Source organism: Platalea leucorodia (genome assembly GCF_965183815.1).
Source record: "Platalea leucorodia genome assembly, chromosome: 4".
Classification (NCBI taxonomy): Eukaryota; Metazoa; Chordata; class Aves; order Pelecaniformes; family Threskiornithidae; genus Platalea; species Platalea leucorodia.
In genome coordinates, this window is record NC_138826.1 from 43,849,179 (window position 1) to 43,869,929 (window position 20,751).

The following is a 20,751-nucleotide window of genomic DNA, read 5'->3' on the forward strand; positions in this document are numbered from 1 at the left end:
TATCAACCAGCTTCCTCAGACCCCTTTTCTCTCCATGGTTGTATCCAAACTCTTTGGATTCTTCCAAGCATCCAGGATCCTTCCAAGCAGATCCCTGAACAAGCAAAAGTCTGTTCTCCTGAAGTCTCTGATTGTGATCCTGCTTTTCGCCATGCTCCCTCCTACAGGATCCTGAGCCCAACCGTCACATCCCTGACTTTCCTTGCTTTTAAGTGTGAGATCCAGCAGAGCACATTTCCTCATCAGGTCCCCCATAACGTGTGTCAGGAAGTTATCATCAAGGCACTCCAGAAACCTCCTGGATTGCTTGTACCTGCTGTGCTGTCCCTCCTGCAAATATCATTGTGGTTCAACTCTCCCACAAGGACCAGAGCCTGTGAACATGAGGCTTCTGCCAGGTGTCTGCAGAAGGTCTCATCTACTTCCTCCTGATAAGGCAGTTTAGCAGACACCCACTACACCATCACTCATGGTGGTCTGCCCCCAGATTCTGACCTGTAAGCTCTCAGCTGGCTCATGTCCTCTTGCCAGGCAGAGCTCCATCGATCCTTGATGCTCTCCCCATAAAGGTGCTCTTCACTCTCCTTGCCTTCCCAGCTTGTCCTTCCTAAAGAGCCTGTAGCTGCTCATTTCAGCATTTCAGTTGTGTGAGCTACCCCACTACATCTCTGTGACCCCAATGAGACTGTAAACTTGTAACCGCACACAGACTTCTGATTCCTCCTGTTTGTTCCCTGTGCCACCTGCACTGGTGTACTGGCACATCAGACAGGCACCCCAGCATGCTGATTTCCCAGAAAGGGTATGAAAGTTTTCTCTGTTAATGTATCTCATGAGCACTTCTGTATTTACATGCATGTGCTTGTGGGGATGCCACTTCGGCCTTGTTTGGTTGATTATGATTATGTTCATTATTTCTGTTCACATCACCCTGGAACCTTTGCTTGAAAAAACACTTCCTAATCTAACATGATTGCTGCTCATCCGCTCCCTCCTTTGTAATTCCTGGTTTAAAGCTCTTCACAGGATCACATAATCACAGAATGGTTGATGTTGGAAGGGAGCTCTGGAGGTCATCTTGTCCAACCCCCTGCTCAAGCAGGCCCACCTAGAGCCAGTTGCCCAGGATCATGTCCAGATGGTTTTTGTATATCCCCAAGGATGGAGACACCCCAAACTCTCTGGGCAACCTGTGCCACTGCTTGCTCACCCTCACAGTAAAAAGGTGTTTCCTGATGTTCAGAGGGAACTCTCTGTGTTTCAGTTTGTGCCCATTGCCTCTGGTTTTGTCACTGAGCACCACTGAAAAGAGCTTGGCTCTGTCTTTTTGCACCCTCCCTTTAGGTATTTATATACATTGACAAGATCCCCCCAAGCCTTCTCTTCTCCAAGATGAACAGTGCCCGCTCTCAGCCTCTCCTCATAGGAGAGACGCTCCAGTACCTTCATCATCTTTGTGGCCCTTTGTCAGACTCTCCACTCTGTCCATGTCTCTCTTGTACTGAGGAGCGCATCACTGGACACAGTACTCCAGTTGTGGCTGCACCAGTGCTGGGTAGAGGGGAAGGATCAGCTCCTCTGACCTGCTGGCAACATTACTCCTAATGTAGCCCAGGACACCATTAGCCTTCTTTGCAGCAAGGGGACATTGTTGGCTCATGTTCATGTTAGTGTCCACTAGGACCCCAGGTCCTTTTCTGCCAAGCTGCTTTCCAGCTGGGTGGCCCCCAGCATGAACTGGTGCATGTGGTTGTTCCTTCTCAGGTACAGGGCTTTGCTCTTTCCCTGGTTGAACTTCACGAGGTTCCTGTCAGCCCGTTTCTCCAGCCTGTTGAGGTCCCTCTGGATGGCAGCCTAACTCTCTGGAGGAGGGAGGAGGAGTCACTCCTGCCAGTTTTGTGTCCTCAGCAAATTTGCTGAGGGTACACTCTGCTCCATCATCCAGGTCATTAATGAGTTGTTAAACAGGATTGGATCTAGTTTAGACCCCCTGGGATACATCGCTATTTACTGGCCTCCAACTAGACTTTGCAGCACTGATCACCATCCTCTAGGCCTACTGATCACCACCCTCTTCTTACCAGCTTGGCCAGCCTGTTGGCAGAGGTGTTTTTGCCCCACTTAGGTGGATGCCATCTCTTGCAAGCATCTCTTGCAAGCAGCTGTCGATCCTCAAAGAGGGTCCCATGGTCATAGAAACCAAAACCCTGTTGCCAACTGTAGTGGTCCTGACCAGAAGACCATTTAGGAGTTAGCAATCCACATAACAGTTAACCTGAGTAAGTTCAGGCCTGTGCTGTGCTGCGCTGCTCTGTGATGTGCGTACAGTGAGGCCTTCAGGCTGTGTTGTGCTGCCTGTATCTCTTGTCCACAGGATAAACTTAGCTGGTCGATTGTAACAGGAGCCTGAGCCTGCAGGCAGCTCCCACTTGGTACCAGCAATTACACCAACTGTGTGTAAGGCTGCAGCAAGAAGTACCCATGTGAACATCCTTTTGTTGGACAGAAGAAATGATTAATAGAATTGTTTTCCTTGTACTGTAAGTACTATAAGAGCTCAGAGAAGCAAAATGGGGCAACCCTTGCAAAGATGGGATCTGCTCAATGTCCTGTGACCTGATCAGAGGCCCATTCAGTGTTGCACAATGCAGGGTTCCCAGAATCTGAAGGGACATAAGATTATCTCTACTACCCAGTCTTTCTTTACAGTGGTATCTCTGATAAATAGCATTTTAACTCGTACTTTACAGAGTCTGAGTGTCTTTCTTACTGGGATCATAACAAAACAGCACTTCGTGGTAAAAAACACTAACACCAGCTGCACAACTAGTTGTTGACCCACAGAATCCACCCACTCCTCCTCAGGCCCTGCCCTCTCACTGGCAGGATTAATGAGAACATCACTTGGGCTCCCATGCCCTTGACCCTTGCTCCCCGAGCCATCTAGTCCTGCTTGATATGCCCCAGGTCTCCCCCAGAAGTATCATTGTTGCCCACATGGAAGAGCAGCAGGGAGTAATAGTCTGAGGGCCACAGAAGTGTTAACAATCTTTCCACAACATCACGAATGCAAGCCCCTGGCAGACAGCAAACCTGTCTAGATGATGTATTGGGTTGGTAGATGGGGACCTCAGTTCCCTGGAGCAGAGAATTGTCCACTGAGGCAGAGGTGGCCCCAACAAAGAGATGATCCAACCCCTTCTGATCCAAAGATCACTTTCAAGAAAACTTCCCACTTACTTACCTTGAGTCTGTCTAGGAGATCCAAAAGGGAACCAGAGCAGCAGGTTAGCACCTCAGCTCTGTGCTACTTTGATAGATGGGCATTAATAACGCAGCTGTCCTGGGACACCACCAGGATGCCTGAAGATCTAGCTCCCCCGTGCTCTACAACACACCAGCACTGTTGTACCTGCATGGAGCCAGCAGTGTTCTACCACCACTCAATCCACATGCCTAGCAGAAATATGGGATATTCTCCTGCCCATATGGCTGTGCCAGAAGAAAAATAAATGGCAATGGCAGCTCTGTGGTTGCCTTGCTACCTATCAGTTGCAGGAGAGCTAGAACTGCACAGGCTGCCTTGTTGAAGCAATATATGCTGTGTCCTTCTGCCTTCTTCCTGCCAGAACTGCCCGAACTGCCAGCCTAGCTCACAGACATAAGTAGGCATTTGGAGAGAATGGGGTTGCAATGGCAGTACAGGACTGTTTTGGCATAGGCAGAGCCTCCCTCATGGAGTTATGTTCGTTTTGTTGTATGGTACTTGAATGTTTGTGCAGGAGGCACAGATGCTTGTTGTCATGTGGATACAAGTCATGAATAACTCTGTTGTTTGGAACTACCCAGAGCGGGGGAGATACACACTCCTATTAACAGTGTGATAGTGTTTGTTACTTGGACAGTTTTCATCTACTGCTTTCATTTGCTTTAATTAAACTCAACCTTTGGTGAGTTCAGTAGCTGTGGAGGGATGGCTGGAAACCTCAGCACTCCAGGAGCAAAACTCGCAGCACTCTGGAAACAGGAAGCTACCACTTCTTGCTTTTCAGAGCTGCAAAACAGTCTCACAATTTTGGAAATGACTCATCATGTTTTGGCTCTGGGGTGCAGCCACACTATATGGCCTCCACATCAGGACAACATTAATCTGTCCCACAGCACACTCATCCCAACCTGCTCCGTATTACTCTCAGTTTCCCGTTCCTCTTTGACAGGGTGAACAGTGTCACACAGTAGAATGGCTTCCCAAAAGCCAGCAGGGAAAGAAGGGAAGATGAACTGCACAAGGATCCTCCTGAGGGAAGTGACACATGGCACTTTTGCAAGTAACATAGCCAGAGGACATTAGGTTAACTACAGAAATTAACAAAAAAAGGTTTTCTCCCCTTTTGTTTTCCTCTCCTTGTCCTCTTCCATATCATCCGGGAGGACATCAAAGCTGCAAAGAGCACAAAGCTTTGCTGCAGTACCTTAGAATGGAGGACTGTGGCAAAAGTTGCTCACCAGGAATGATGTAGATATTGCCTCTTCTTAACACCTCCTGTGTTAGTCAGGTGGCTAACTTGCTCCCACATGTTCCCACTCAAAACTGTTGTTCCTAAAAACAGAGGGAGAGTCAACTATGAGGTAGGACGTAGGGACAAAGAAAAGCAACAGACTGCATTTCAAGTCAGGGAGTGGAGAAATAGTGACAGGGGTGAGTCTGATTGCACTGACATACTACTGGTTTTCTCCAGGCACAGATTTCTACATGAGTGGTTAGATACACAATAATCAGTTTGTTAATGTAGCTAGAGCTGCTAAACATATTAGGAAGATCTTCTCATAGACCATATTTTACCCCAGTCTCGGCAAAGGCCTAAACACAAGATGGCAAATCCTTAGACATAGGGAGGAAATGATCCTGTGTGGTTCCCGCAGACTATGGGACATCCCATGGAAATCATTAGTGTTTGCTCTGTGCTTGTTCTCCACACACAGGGTGAGGCAGGATCTGCTGTCCAATAGGTTGGAGAGGTCTTCAAGTCAGCTACTTGTGCTTACTGTCTGATATAATGTCCCAGCAATGGGAACAAGAACTGCAATGGGATGGGCTCCCACCTGATCTGTACGGGTGCTGAGAAGAAGGTAACTACAGAGCTTAGCAATTCTGGTGGGGTCCTGCACCTCCCACCTTGCTCCTGAGCTGGACCCTCTCTGTTTGGGCTGCCTCTGCCCTTAGGCCCACCGTCAACCCACAGAGACTCTTGTCTGCTCAAGCCCTGCCCCTACCCCTGCTCAAGCACTGAAGAATTAATTTTATGTTTTATCAAGATTTCCTTTTCTGTTTGGCTCTAGGTACTTGTCACAGGCAGCAAAGAAGTAAACTTCTGCATTGGTCTGGGTGTGGAGAAGGCAGAAGACCAAAGCCACTGGGTCTGCCACTTTGCAATGTGTGTATGCTCTATGACGGAAACCATTTGTCAGAGCACACCAGAGATAAGCAGGGCTGAAGATGATGTTGGGCATGTGTGCAGCTCGATGCTGATGCATGTGTGAAAGAGATCATTCTCTTTACTTGGAATGAAGTCTTTCTGCTGTCACAGCAAAGACTGCATTGGGAGAAACTATCAACTCCTCTCAGGGCAAAGAAGAGAAACCTCTCTGCATGATTCTGAGACCTTTCCCACCCCTCCAGCTAGAGCTACAGCTACAGTTTTGCAGGATCATAGAATCATAGAATATCTCAAGTTGGAAGGGACCCATAAGGATCATCGAGTCCCAACTCCCTGCTCCTCGCAGGACTACCTAAAACTAAACCATATGACTAAGAGCGTGTTTGATTTGGTAAAGCTGCAGCCGTTTCAGCAGATGGAAAAACAGAGTTAAATGAGGAAATAAAAAGTTCCACACAATGAGCTGAGTTACTAGCTGTTACAGAGCTTTTGAAGCCGGAGCTAACACAGTCTATACTGATTCCTATGCTGTATGGGCTGGAACTACCCAATGGCTTGGGAATTGGTGCTGACACGACTGGAAGGCAGGGAAAAGAGAAGTTTGATAATTCCTTTCTGATGCAAGGACATTTCCCTCTTGCAGAGGCTGATACCTAGAGGTATCATACAGACGGGGAGGATTTCTTGTGTTTGTGAAAGCAATAACATACCAGAATGGAAACAGGAATTGCTTGCTTTTCCTTGAGAGCTGTCACATTTGTGACACTCCAGAAAAACATCTGTGAAGGATTCATTGGGTACCCTGGATGTGGGGCTACAGCAAGAGAGACCACCCTGGCTCTCTTGAAGGAATCTCATGAGAGAGAACCTGGGGAAACCCTGAATCCTGGCTCTTATTATGCCAAAGGAAGAGAGGCTGAGGTGACCTGCTTCACCACCTTGAAATCAAGGAACAAGCCTTATTCTTTAAGCACATTTCAAACACATAAGATGTGGCAGTGTAGGGTGGCCAACCTATTGTGTAGACACTTCTTATGAGTATCCAAACACGTTCTGGAAGAGGCTGCTTGGACACAGATTTTTCTTGAGAAATACAGGGCAAATGAGACCAATGCTGCTAAACTTAGCATCTTCTGTGTGAATGCTGTGAATCCAACAGGTTTATCCAAGTAGCAATAAGGGAGCAGCTCCTCTTGTCTGCAAACCTTCTGTGAAAGCAAAGATTCAGCTTTTGGGCAACAAAGGACCAAACTTCTAACTTAATTGCTTGGCCCCGGTGGAGTACATGTTTCCAGCTGGGGACAGCAGTAGTTTCTAACATCTTATAATGAATTTGAAAGATGTCAACAGGGAAGCAAAGGCCTGTCTCATAGCCTCTACTCAGGAACTTTGTGCAGCCTGTCTTCTTCTAAGCCAGCTCAAATTCTGTCTCAGTTTGTCACATGCAAAAGGCCTCACACTGTCTCTCAGCCAGCCCAAGCCTGTGGGCGGCTGATCCATGGGCAGTGCACGCACCAGGGCAGAAACCCTCTGAGGTAAACGTGTCTGCTACAGGTGTAGTCACGCAGGACCTGACCATGAAAACTTGTGATTGCTGTACATATTTCTGTGTGGGATGGATAGGTGTGGGATAGGTGCACCTTTCTGGGCAGGAGAATAAAATTTCTGCTGAGCAGGTGAGACTGCTTTGGGGTAACCTGGTGATGTAAAGCAGCAGCATTTTGCTGCTGCAGCTTTGAAAAGCTGTCTCCTCAGGGCCATGAGATGTGGTAGAAGTTTTCTGCATCACAGCTTTCGTGTCACAAGCTTGCAGCTGTTCCCCATGCAGCACAAGTGCCAAGCAGTCCCAGCGACCACCTGAGCTGCACCAGCAGCCTGCCATGACCGGCCCTTTACACTCCCATGGCACGGGCTTATGGCCCAGGGCTGGTTGGTACTTTACCTGGTAGCTGAGCAGGGGTGGAGGGAACAGACAGAAGTCTTTCTCTCTCTCCTCTGGCAGGAGGAGGACGTGTTTCCTTCACAAAGGGGGCCCTTTCCACCCAGCAGATCCTGGTCAGCTGCCTCCACCCCTGCCTTTCTTCCCCATCTCTCCCCAGCCACAGCTGCTGGTCTCACAAGCCCTATCCCAGCTCCCTTCACCTCCTCCTGTCTCCTGGCATCCCCCTGCATGGCTCCTGTCAAGTACATCCCACTCAGGCCATTTCCATCTCCTCCCCATCTCTCGCCAAGCTGCACAAAAGCACAGGTGTCCTGCAGCCCTGCGGGGATAGCGCTGGCCGCCATGCTCCAGGCAGGGCTGTGAGGCAGCAGCCTCCTGCTTAGGAGGAAGGCAGGCCAGACCTTTGGTCAAAGGCCCTTGCAAACAGCTGCCTTCCTGCTTTTTCTGATCCAAGAAACCTCTGCCTTGCGGACTACCTACTGCTCTAGCTCCAGGCCCCTCACATAGCTCTGACAGTGCTCCCACTCCTGCCCTGTAGACCCTTTTTGTTTTCTAGCCAAGAAATATACCCCTTTTCCACCCAGAGGCTCCCAGTCCTTGTTGGAAGAGCTGGAAGGATCTAACCATTTCATTTTAGGTTGAAAATTAAATTTCGTTGTATCTCAGGTCATTTATTTGGGCCTTATAATTGCCCACAGCTGGAAATGGCTTTATCCAGTGGTTCTAGTTTGGAGCCACTGAGCAACTGGCACCGCAAAAGTCTGAAATAACTGATTTTCTGAGGTAGATGAAAAGCACCCTTGAACTGTAATTGGTCATCTGCAGAGGACTTCTTCTACATCTGCTTGGGGAGGAGAGAGGAAGAGATTTTTTTTTTAATTTCTTCTTTTGTAAAATGGTGAACAGATTTGGGCACTCTGGAAATATGTATTGATGGCTCAATGTAAAGGGAGTTGAGAAGGCACAGGCTGTGGGTATTCCTTCTCCATAAGCTCATTAACCCATACATTCCCTTGCATCCCACCAAGTCAGTATGCTGAACAGCAGCAAAACTAGTTTCATGCATTGCTGCAAGGGAAAGTTGGATCAGGTGCAAGAAACAAATTCTTACCTGAGAGTGGTGTGGCACTGTAACACATGGCCAGAGGGACTGTGGGATCTCCATCCTTGAGACTGTCCAAACTCAACAGGAAAAGGACCTAAGTAACTCCATGTGGCCTTGAAGATAGTCCTGCTGCTAGCAGTAGGTAGGACTAAAGTCCTCCAGATGTGCAATCCCACCTAAAGTTCTCTATGATTCATCAAAGGTACCAAATGGCAGCACAGTTTCATATTGCACTCTCATAGTACAGAAACTGTAGATAAGAAAGCACCACTGCATTGCTCTGGCACAATGCTTCCCAAACCTCAGGATTCCTCGGCCAAAGTCCACTCAGACCAGACCTTCATGGCTGCTTTGAGATATATGGCTGAGTATCAGTTGGCTGCATGATCAAAAGATCCTTCAACAGCAGTCTGATACTGCTGCTGTGTCTGGTACTGGTTCTTCGGCTGGCCCTTGCTGGATAGCACACAAAAGGCCTTTGGCAGCTGAGCTCAGAATCTGACTTGGTTTGCAAAACCTGTAACCAGGTAGAGATATAAAGCCTAAAGTCACAGGATATCCATGTGATCCTACAAGCCAGATGACAGTACTTGCACCGGTCTTGCCTTCTCCTGCCTAATGCCATCCATGCACAAAATGAGTGTCTTCTTCTGCACCAGCTCACAGAGGATACACGTTTTTATCACATTCTCTGAAAACAGAATGCAGTAGTGTTTCTTTCCCACTCTTGCTTCTCTCTCTCTCTCTCCCCCCAGCAATGACCGGCATTTTATTTCCATCTCTTGCTTATAATGCCATCAGTGGACGTAGTGCTTGCCAGCAGCAGAAAGGAAACCAACCTCCCTTTTTACCTAGGCTGCTATCTGAGCAGGTGGGACAAAACCAGCAGGGCACCACCACCTCCCCCATAACAAGATTCCCACTGGTAAATTTCTAAAAGAGACTTGCAGAGTAGGATTGAGGGAGTGGGGAGAGCTGGCTGTGTTTTCCTCTGCAGAAAGAAGCAATATGCAGGAGAATGAGATGTATTCCCAGGCTGTCCTTCCAATATGGCTCTTCTGATGTTTATTCCAGCTGAGGACAGCATCACAAAGACTGGGCATCACAGGGTTTCTTGAGAAAAACCAGAAGCTAGCTCAGGTTTGAACCACAACAGAATTTTTTTTGCTGCAGTCAGACCATATCTTCGGCGTATGTATCCTCAGAATTGAATGTCACTGTGGCTCCTTCCCTATCCTCAGACCTGAGTTCCTTTTCAAAGGAAAAATTAATGTGCCAAGGAGTGGTGAGCATCCAGGTCTTGTTCTGACAGGCAGCTGGGATGTGGCCAGGATGCCCATCTGAAAACGAGGACTACAGATGCCCTCATGTTTTACCACTTATCCTTCAACAGCAGCTGCACAAAGCAGGGACAGGGACCAATTCTTCTGTCTACCTTCATTTGCTGTATTGTAAAACTAATGTAAGAGAATGGGTTTGTACTTGTGTATGCATGTATATGTGTGTGTTTGCAGGGAGATGGGATCAGGAACTTCCCTTCAACACTTCTGCAGGCAAACCCAGTATCATCTCCCAAGATCCTTCTTTTGTCAGGACATCTCAAGAAAAACTTTGCATTCCAAATTTGGAGCATGGAGACTGTTTCTAGCAAGTTACATTTTCTTGCAGACCCATCTTCTGGTGCGAGTTTTGCTCTGTCCCATACCACCTCCCAGCAGTCAGAACTGCAGCTGCCTCTAAAACCTCCTGTAAAACATTGGTCACTCTCTGTGTGTCTTATCTGCCCCATTTGCTTCCTCAAAATCCTGCTGCTGTGGTTTCCAGAAACAAGTTGGGGGAAATCAAAAAGAGAAGTCCATTGCAATGTTTTTGTTTGCTGTCTTGTTGGACAGGACAACAAAGTTTTCACCATTATGAAAATATCCCGGTAACTCTAGAAAACAGGAGACCAAGACCTTGCAACAGCCAAGCTTTTTGGTCCAGAAAACAGAAACCTGGCAGGTACATTGCTTCAGGTGGAAATGACACAAAATTGTGCTCAGAATTTGATGAATAATAATAATAAAAAAATCACCCAGAATTGATTTTTCCGGGTGTATTTTTAGTCCCAAACTGGAAACTCATAGCTCTTCAGGGAGTATGGATATCATTGATGAAAGGGGAGGAATATACAGACAGAGGTTTGGGGAATTTGAGGGGAGCAGAGCACTTGCTCAAGACTTCTGTGTGACTGATTTGCAGTGATGCCTCTGATAGAGGTCTTCTACCCTTTTCTCACATTAGAAATCCCTCCTGGGGAGACTCTGGCTTTTATACTTCATGTGATATTTGATTGCTTTCTCTCCCCTTCATTGTCGTGCTTAATCCTGTCACATGTCTCAGCAGGATCTCCAAAATCCATCTCCTTTCTGCTGCATCCTGGGCAAACAGTTGTTGGCATTGATTACTACACAGCCTGCTCTGTTGCTTCCCTCACACATGATTCTCCAAAAGCGTTCACAGCCTTTCTCACATCTTCGGAGATGCTCTGCAGATGAACACTAGGTTGTTCCTGTTCCTGGCCAGTCCAGCACACTCACAGCAATATTCTCACCTGCAGGTGCCAAACACACTGAAAAGTTAAATCCACCATGCAGAGAGGTTGGGTTGGCAAGGGGCTGGGACTTGTCACTCAGAAGAGAGCCTCATGCAAAGAGCAGAATTAACATTTATTGATATGCTTTTTTTAACTTACGAACACAGAATATTGTTGAAGGAAGAAGGAAACATTGAAGTTATAAGCCATGAATAATTGTGCCCTTCAGCGGTGGGCCAAGCACACTCTACTGAATGCTCTTTCAAATTCTGCTCCAGTGATTCGTAGGACCAGTATCCTTTCATGAAACAGAGAGCGGGCCTTTTCTGCATCATTGAGATATCGACTGGACCTGGAGTCAAGGAAAGTACTGGAGGATCAGGGCACCCATCTGTGAAGGAGGAGGCTGAAAAGGGGCACAGTAGGTCCTTGACATCAGCCTGAGCGATTTCATCCAGGACTGATCTTCAGCTTGGAAAGAGATGTAGGGACACAGGCTAGGAACTGATGTCCTTCAGAGCTGGGATTCTGTGGCAGGCTTGCTCATCCTACATTGCAAGATAAAGCACGTGTGTGGGTTCAGACCAGCTTTTCATCAGCTCTTTCATGAGCTGCCCTTTCTGAAGGATAGTCCTTCAGGTCCTTCATCCAAAGTGGACTCTTCTTCCTCAGACAAATTTGACTTCCATTTCACAAATTCGATAGCAACTTGTGAAGCAAAGGATGTTATTCCAGTTACTGTAAGTGCTGGCGTCTGTGTTTCCCTTGATGTGAATTGCAGCACATTTTTCTGCAAAGAGTAAATTGCGTTCCCCAGGTTTCCAGAACCTGTAAAAGAAAGTTCCTCTACTGGGAATGCACTGGCATGCATGACAATGGGAGTGAAGACACCTCAAACCGTTGTGGAAGAGAAAGCAGAAGATTACTGGAACAGAGATCAGGAGCTCTGGCAAGGGAAAGACTAGTCATGGTTTTGACTAGAAAACTAGTCAAGTTTTCTGACTTTTAGTGCAGTTAGGGACAGAGACCCCTCTCTGACACATATGTGCCTTCACAGTGTATTGGTCACTTGGACTGAGGGATGTGAATTACAGGACCTTCCTCACTCCCCCGGGTTACTCACGTGGATGCCTTCTTATATGGAGTCAGATCCACCCACTGCCATTGCCCATTTTCGTAAGCAGTTAAGCCTATGTAGTATTTTGTTTCATAGGCGTTAATAACTACTCCTTTCGCCCAGTTGAAGAGGAATTCCTGGGAAAAGCACAATGTCCGTGAGGTGCAGGACTGAGCAGAGGAGTCCCCGTGGGGTGGGGCTGGTGGCAGAGGGGAGCAGCCGGTGCTGAAGGGATGCAGAAAGGACATCCCCCCTCCCCTGCAGGAGCAAGGAGGGGCTCTGAGTCCCCTCCAGGGCCTGGCACCGTGTCCGCGGCTGCTGTGCCCCTCTCTCAGCCCTGCACGTACCTGCTCTGCTTCGGTGTTGATCACCACCAGGTGGGAGCCCATCCCAGTGCAGTTCTGCTCACTCTCAGCCCAGCTCATCTTATCAGCCGACAGATAATAGCAGCTGTTTTGCAAGCGTTTCCAGCCCTTCGGGCAGCACATCCAGCTCTCCTCTAGAGGGGGAAAAAAAAATTCTGCTTTTGAACAAGATGTGCTGTCCTTCATCTTAGTGAGCTCAATGTAGGGTCCCAGTGTTAGGGGAGAGGTTTGAACGACACTTTTAATCCAGATGATAGAGTAAATGCTCTCTTCCATGCTCCACAAGTAAAGCTGTCAACAGCCTGACAGACTCCTGTCACAAGGCCCCTGCCTGAAGTGCCATTCCCTTTCTCTGTCTGTTCTGTCATGTCCATGCGACCCCTGTTTGGTGAGAGACACAGTTTCTGCCTTACCCTTCCTGAGGAAGCGAGATGGGAAGTAGCTGGCTTACATTCCCCTGGGAAAACCTCCGTCAGAGAAATGTTGTCCAAGTGTTTAGCTCTCAACTCATGCAGACTGACATACATGTACAGTAAACTGCTCTGACAGCCTTGTTACCACCGCAGGTAGTTCCCTACAGTAGCCAGGTTTTCCTAGAGATCTGCCTTATAGCCAGAAAATCACAAGATGGATTAAAAAAACACAGATATATTATCTCAAAGCATGAGGCTACATGCTTTGAGGCTATATCTCTCTATCTATGAGCTGTGTACATTATACTCTGAATATATCTCTGTATAGAATATATCAGGCTGAAAAGTTCATCCAATAAAGTCAACAAACAAATACCCCCTTGCATAGAATCATAGAATCGTCAAGGTTGGAAAAGACCCTTAAGATCATCGAGTCCAACCGTTAACCCAGCACTGCCAAGTCCATCACTATACCATGTCCTCGAGCACCACATCTATCCGTTCTTTAAATACCTCCAGGGATGGAGACTCAACCACTTCCCTGGGCAGCCTGTTCCAATGCTTGACCACCTTTTCGGTGAAGAAGTTTTTCCTAATGTCTAAGCTAAACCTCCCTTAGCGCAGCTTGAGGCTGCTTCCTCTTGTCCTATCACTTGTTACTTGGGAGAAGAGACCGACGCCCACCTCACTACAGCCTCCTTTCAGGGAGTTGTAGAGAGCAATAAGGTCTCCCCTCAGCCTCCTCTTCTCCAGACTAAACAACCCCAGTTCCCTCAGCCGCTCCTCATAAGACTTGTGCTCCAGACCCTTCACCAGCTTCGTTGCCCTCCTCTGGACACGCTCCAGCACCTCGACGTCCTTCTTGTAGTGAGGGGCCCAAAACTGAACACAGCACTCGAGGTGCGGCCTCACCAGTGCCGAGTACAGGGGCACTATCACCTCCCTGGTCCTGCTGGCCACACTGTTCCTGATACAGGCCAGGATGCCATTGGCCCTCTTGGCCACCTGAGCACACTGCTGGCTCATGTTCAGGTGGCTGTCAACCAGCACCCCCAGGTCCTTTTCCGCCAGGCAGCTCTCCAGCCACTCCTCCCCCAGCCTGTAGCGTTGCATGGGGTTGTTGTGACCCAAGTGCAGGACCCGGCACTGAGCCTTGTTGAATCTCATACAGTTGGCCCCGGCCCAACGATCCAGCCTGTCCAGGTCCCTCTGCAGGGTCTTCCTATCCTCCAGCAGATCGACACTTCCACCCAGCTTGGTGTCATCTGCAAACTTACTGAGGGTGCACTCGATCCTCTCATCCAGATTATCAATGAAGATGTTGAACAGGACCGGCCCCAACACTGAGCCCTGGGGAACACCACTCGTGACCGGCCACCAACTGGATTTGACTCCATTCACCACCACTCTCTGGGCTCGGCCGTCCAGCCAGTTTTAACCCAGCGCAGAGTGCACCCATCCAAGCCGTGAGCAGCCAGCTTCTCCAGGAGAATGCTGTGGGAGCATGTGCTGCATTAGATGCTTGCTCTGAATCTCAGGCCTCACAGGGACTCTCTTCTTGAGTTTCCCAGTCAGGCGCTCTGCAGGAGATCGCATGCAGTGACAATGCCCTGGTCAAGCCAATGCTCCAGCCACCCAAAGCAAGCAAGCACATCATATTCATACTACAAGGTGGACCCAAATAACCCTTTGCCCTTCAAGAGCTGTCTTCCCAGCACAGAATCTCACACCCCATTCTTAGCGCCAAATGGAGGGAGTAGAGTCCAGTGAGTGGAAGAGCTAGGAAAACTTTTGTTAACCTACCTGTGCTCTTATATATTAGATCCACTCAAGGTGGATCATTATGTACTTTTGTAGAGAGACCATGGCACTAGAGAGCATCAGAAAATATGCAAAATCAAGTTCAAGAAGTCTAAGGAACTTGGAGCTCTCTGTCTCTGTGCTGCCCACCCTGATCTTTCACTGAACTGCTGGAGGATGGCCTGTAGCCATCATGTACTCTGCAAAACTTTTCCATCCATTCCTAACTCCACAATGAAAGCTAAAGTTTTCCCACATGACTAAGCAATGCTGGACAACTTCTTCTGAATTCTTAAGTGTGTTGGTTGGAAGAGTCTGTCTGCTGTTCGATGTACATGCTTGTGTGTTGTGGAGCTAGGCAGGTTTTTTTTTTACATGGAACAGAAAATCAAGCATATGTAGAACACAGCTTGTCTGGCCTTCTATAGATGTCCACCAAAAGAACAGGTGGACCATGCCTATTTTATACCTGCAAGCACCTTTTTATCAAGGACTGTAAAGGGAGTCTGAACAGCTAGCTATGTACTCAACATGTAAGTGTTAGCCTCAGTGCAAACTGCAACCTGTTTCTGAATGCAGTGCACAAGTAAGAACAGAGCTCTGAACTGAGTTTGGGAATTTGCACTGCAGCAATTCTAGCACTTGCCATTTCCATCACTTCTAGCACTTGCCATTTCCATCACTTCATGTGTGACTGCAGCCCAGCTCTCCAGCTACTCTAAACTGCGTAACAACATTCTCCTACCACTCTTACCTCTGTCCCTTGCACTGACCATGATGCTTGCATGAACAAGCAGTGAGCCAGCACAGGGAGTGGAGCTGGATCAAACCAGCCCTTACAAAAGGATGAAGCACTTTCAGCTAGATTAGTGAACTGGACTAGCAGTTGAGGGTTTGTGTGAGGGCCAGTGAGAGGGGAAGAGTAGGAAGGGTGGTCAAAGGTAGGTCTGGAACAACCCATCCTCTTCCACTGGCCCAAACCGTGCTTTCATAGTATCCTAAGTAAAATTGTGCAATACAGCATTTGCATTCCTCAATTCTCCAGCTTCCTTCCTTAAAACAATCCAGCTCTGGCTGACAATCACATTCCCAACCTCAAAGGCTGACTGACACCAAAGTAAATTTTGATGAGGTTCTTAGTGTTGCTTATGAGGCTCTTAGCATCACTCACTTTTGCCTGCAAATACGCTGGGGACGCAGTGCCACTCTGTAGCGTTCTGGAGCAGAGTCTTGTACTGGCCATAGCTTCCATCAAGCAAAACGACTGGGAGGAGAGGAAAGAGAAAGAAAGTGCTACTGTCATCCTTTCCTCCTCATTCATGAGCAACCTGTCCTATCCTCCGCCTTCTGGCTTAGAGCCCTCACAGAGACTCTATTATGTTAACAATCTCTGAAATCTGTATTGAACAAGGAGATGAGAAGCAGCAGGCCATTTCTCCCACTACTGGTCACTCCCTCCTTTGAACAGGAATTAATCGGATGAGCTCCTCTCACTTCTGCTGGCTGAGAGACTCATTTTCCCAGCTGACAAAACCAGCTTAGACATCCTTTGAGGATGGGGTCAGGAAAGGGTCAAAGAAGTCATGGGACAGGCTTAATAAAGGTGGAATATTAATATACATTCCCTCTTAATCTCCCCAGGCATTGCAGCTTTAGACCACCACTTTTAGCCGTATCAAGAAGAGGTAGAACTGTTGAGTGTTGAGGCCTCACCCAAGGGAGTTAAGAAGAAGCACAGACGAGTCATCACAGAGCAATAAGATACTCCAGGACAGTACAAGCAAAGGATTTCCCTTTTGGTTGGTCCAGTCAGTGTGGGTGGGATGCAGCTGGAGCATTTTAATGGATTCACCCCCACCCTGCTAAAATATGGGCAGCCTGGTACCAGTATTTCCAAGGAGATCACACTGGCTCTTTGGCTGCAACATCGTCACAGGGAGCTCTGAGAGAGAGACCAGGTCAGGAGAGCCAACATCCAACAGCCAGCCTTCGGGGAATCTACTCAGATGCCCTCTGACACTAAAGATACTTCTCAGCTCTTGGTGGGAGGGGAGAAATGGACTGGTTTCATCCAGGACTGGCTTTATTCAGGCAGGTGGGAAAGTGAGAGGAGCAGTGGGAAGGCCCTGTCAGGGAATGAGCTTTAACTGTGGAAGGGACCCTACTCCCTGACTAAGAGGGCAGAGGCAGGAGAGGGGCAGCAGAACAGGCTGTTTTAGCGAAGAGCATTTGCCTGCTGGCAGACAGACTAGGATATTGTTTTTCCATCTGACAAAAGGCAGTCAACTGCTCCCTTCATCCCAGGGGAATTAAGAGATGCTGGAACCCACCAAGGCAGACGGTTACAAAGGCAGTTTTGATGGCAAGGACAGAAACAAGGAAGACCCAGGGGTTCAGCCAGGAGCAACTTCTCTCTTCTGCCGGGGCTGAAAAACACAAGGCAAGAGTGGGAATCCCCCAGCCCGGCGTTGGGGGAAGGATAACCCAGGTGGCTCCGTACCCCAACAACCTGCTGGTACCCTTGTTCCAAGGACTGGGGAGCCCCACAGGTGCTGTAACCAGGTCTTGCTGTATCCAGGTCCTGCTGTATCCAGGTCCTGCTGCCTGTCATTAGCAGTGGGTCAGACCCACACAGTAGGGCAACATGGGGGCTACCCTGAAGCTGCTCTTTTATTTCATTTTATCACAAGCCCTGCCTGTACTCTCCCCAAACTGCACTCCTCCTTTCTTTGTCCTGTCACACCTCCTTTCTCCTCAACACATCTTCCTTGTTGCCCTCCATTACCCCGTCTTTCACTGAATGCTCTTTCCGAACCTCCCTCCTCTTCATCTCTCTTTAGAGCTTCTTTCTCTCAACTGCCTTTATTTTGACTCTATCCTGCAAGCCCTTTTATGCAACAGTGTATAGTCACTCAAAGGAGTGACTGTCCAGCTCAGTGTTTGCAGAGGCAGATACACAGAAGAGATTGTTTCCAGAGGGAGAATGAGCACTTTGAAGATGTTGGGAGAGCCCTTGCTTGGTTCTCCTTAGAGACACCAGAGATGGGACCAGTGACTTGTGCTTATCTTGATGCAGATAGTTTTACCTGGATAACGATAGTAGGATAGCACTCTTCAGTCCCATCGTTTAAAGAAAAACCACTGAAGGGGATAGCAGACCATAGTCTGCCTGGACTTTCGTTCTCCCTGGCTCTGGGAAAAAGGTCATTCTCCCAGCCCAGGCACTCCTCGGTTCCCTCATCTGTTGTTTTGCTATTGTCCTAAGCTCCTTCTCCTGGTATGAGGCCAGCCACTGTACCATGCCCATTATCTATCCCGGCCCTGTATATTCCCCCGCCACCTCCTTCTTCTACAGGAGGACAGAAAGGAAAGTTTTGTGTTACCTGCAGTTCCAGGACTGACGCTCCCTCGGTGACTCATTATCTCTACCATGGTATCACTCTTCTCCACCAAGAGTCCACGTTACCAATATGGCCATGAATACAGCCTTCATCCTGCACAGAAGACTGCACTAGGGCAGCTCCCACACTGGTGAGGAGCCTTCACTGTCTCTAATCCAGTGTGCAGAAAAAAACATATCCTGGGTGTTGCCCACAGCACATGGAGACAGGGGAATTTTCATAATTTCTCTGCCAGGACATTTCACAAGATGCACGTTGCAACACAGACACTCACAGAGGCAAATTAAAACAAATGAAGAATACTATCATTCCAGCTCAATCTCCTTTTGCATGTATCCAAGCAGTTTCACAGGACATACTACTGGCCTTACCTCTTTGGTGGTTTTTCTTCCCTGGTGAGTGAGTATGTGAGTGAAAATGCCTACGCTGTTGGTATTTGCTAGCAAAGGGCTAAACCCACTCACAATGTCCTGCAAAAGGGTGTTAAAAAATGGCAGGAAAGCATATCTGTGACTCAGTCTGGGCAAGTCGCCATGTGAAGCCTGAGCTCAGTAACCCACAGCACAACAAAGAACTTGCCAACACTGTTTTTAACTAATTGCTCATGAAAAGAGGATGGAGCTTTGAGTGGAGGGATTGCATATGACCTGTCATTATGGAGTTGAAGGTCAGAAGGGATCACTAGACGGTGCCAGAATCCCTGTGCATTACAGATCATGATGTTTTACTTGGTCACGACTACAAAAGGCACAGCCATACGTCATGGTTCTAGCACTGCTCAAGGCAACTCGATTCAAAACCCTGCAGGATAAAGTGTCCCTAAGCATACACCTAAGGATAAAGAATCGCTACCGGATCTCATTGTACTCTGAATGGACTGGGGTGGGTACGCAGCCTTTGCTCTTCCATGTTGCATCAGCTAGTTTCTCCCTGTGAAGAGGCATGCATGGATGCACTGAGAAAGGAATAGAATAGCTAACACAATAGCACAAGCATATCAGTTGAAGTCTCAAAAGAGCAGGGCACAAAACTGGTTACAAATGAGGACAAGCCTAATTGCATGTAGAAAACATCCTCTGAGTATGTTTTTTCGTGCACAACAGGCTGCAGGCAGGCTTGAACCACCCAACAGCTCTGTTGCATTGGAAAGATGGTCCATACATGTGTTTGCTGGTGTTGTCATAGAAGGTAATGACCTACTAGAAAGCACTAGCTACTGGGTTCACAGTGCAGTGAGAGACTCTCAAGTGACATTTTAAAAAGTTCCCAGCTGTCATGCTGGAAAACAGAACTGAATTGCACCACAGATGCCCAAAAATGAGAATTCATTGTATTTGTTATTGCTCTAAAATACTTGCTTTTGCGCATACGGGCAGGGAGCTGACTTCGGCTGATCAGTATGGAGAATGCAGAGGGTGCAAAACTGTCAGAAGGAAAATGTGCTCAGTTCATGTGGTTTAAATCTAATCAGGATGGATCTAAGCAGTTTAATGATTTATTCATGAGAGGTAATTAACTGACAAGCCATGACCTGTAAATTCAGGATCAGTATCAGCAATTCAACAGATGAAGGACCAGCCACAAAATATTAATAAACACTTACAAATTTCTAAACATCTTTATGTAACTGATTCCCAAAAGCTCTAACCCCCACATACACACACACTCACATGTTTACTTGTGCAACCTCCCACCCTTGCCACAGGAAGTGCAGGCTGCAAGAACACATCCCCTTTCCTGGCAGCAAGGGTTCCCCTATTCTCACACAGTTCCTGCTGGAGATGTAGGGTTCATGTGTATCCATGCCACTTCCTACAGTCTGCTAACCCACAGGTCAGTGAGAAAGCACAAGGTCACATATTCACACTGAAATTGTGGGTCTGTACATGTTGCACCCCTTACTGCCAGGAATGCAGGCTACCCATGGCATCCGACAGGGAGGAATTCTCTGTTCCAGACAGGTTGCAAAGTTGCAGGGTAACTGTCAAACCAGATTTTGACAGCCACTTCCTTCCCAATTCCTCTCTTCTCTCTGTTAAAAATGTTCTTGCTTATTCTAAACTTTTTTTTTTTCCAGACTGATTCTTCTCTGTCTCAAAAGCCTTTTGCTAGTTCCCTGGTTACTGTTAAGCCAGTTGATGGTCATGTTCTTCTTTAACAATAGTGGGTTTGGGGCAAATGCCCTCTCAGATAGTTTCAGGTATTCAGTTCACACAGCTGTTTATGTTTGTGTTCCTGTTTTATCAGTTGTTGCTACCCAGGCCATTTGACCAAGATGAAGGTCTGTGCAAGCACCCTCACGTGAAAGCACTTTGGCGTGTGCACAGGGTCTAAAGCAGAGACACAGCAAATGACTTTCTTTTCAGCATCACAAACCAAGCTACTGTTTCCAGCAAATCAACAGCTGACCTCACAGCATTCAGGTGACTAAAACAGCTCTGTCCCACTCTGGGATAGAGAGTCTCAAAGTGGTGATGGCAGACAAACTCTGCATTGGCCTGCACAGAAACTTCTTGCTAGTCCTGGTGCCAGGCAGCTGGGACCAGTGATGGGAGAGGTTACCTCCTCAGTGGAAGGCTCTGGAACCATTGCAAA

The 20,751-nt window shown here is 47.8% G+C and overlaps 2 protein-coding genes across 6 annotated transcripts in view; both read right to left on the reverse strand.

Moving 5' to 3' along the window:
• Nucleotides 1-18,309, reverse strand: part of LOC309590034 (C-type lectin domain family 4 member E-like) — a 36,091-nt gene extending 17,782 nt beyond the window's left edge. Inside the window, exons 1-7 of one of the 5 annotated variants that reach the window (XR_014228092.1) lie at nt 18,139-18,309; nt 17,086-17,181; nt 15,927-16,019; nt 12,525-12,676; nt 12,184-12,314; nt 8,492-11,888; nt 4,473-4,600 (exon numbers count right to left, since the gene is read on the reverse strand). Coding sequence is in view for 1 of the 5 variants with exons in the window: in XM_082310910.1 (XP_082167036.1) it covers nt 11,729-11,888; nt 12,184-12,314; nt 12,525-12,676; nt 15,927-16,019; nt 17,086-17,181; nt 18,139-18,187 (681 nt within the window). In the remaining 4 variants the exon portion in view is untranslated. Of the gene's footprint in view, nt 1-4,472; nt 4,601-8,183; nt 11,889-12,183; nt 12,315-12,524; nt 12,677-15,926; nt 16,020-17,085; nt 17,182-18,138 lie in introns of those variants that run through there. The other 4 variants (XR_014228089.1, XR_014228090.1, XR_014228091.1 and 1 more) reach the window with 4 other exon arrangements.
• The window catches only part of NECAP1 (NECAP endocytosis associated 1), a 41,352-nt gene continuing 34,922 nt past the window's right edge, over nt 14,322-20,751 (reverse strand). Inside the window, exon 9 of the transcript XR_014228086.1 lies at nt 14,322-14,449. The gene's annotated coding sequence lies outside the window, so the exon portion shown is untranslated. The remainder of the gene's footprint in view (nt 14,450-20,751) is intronic.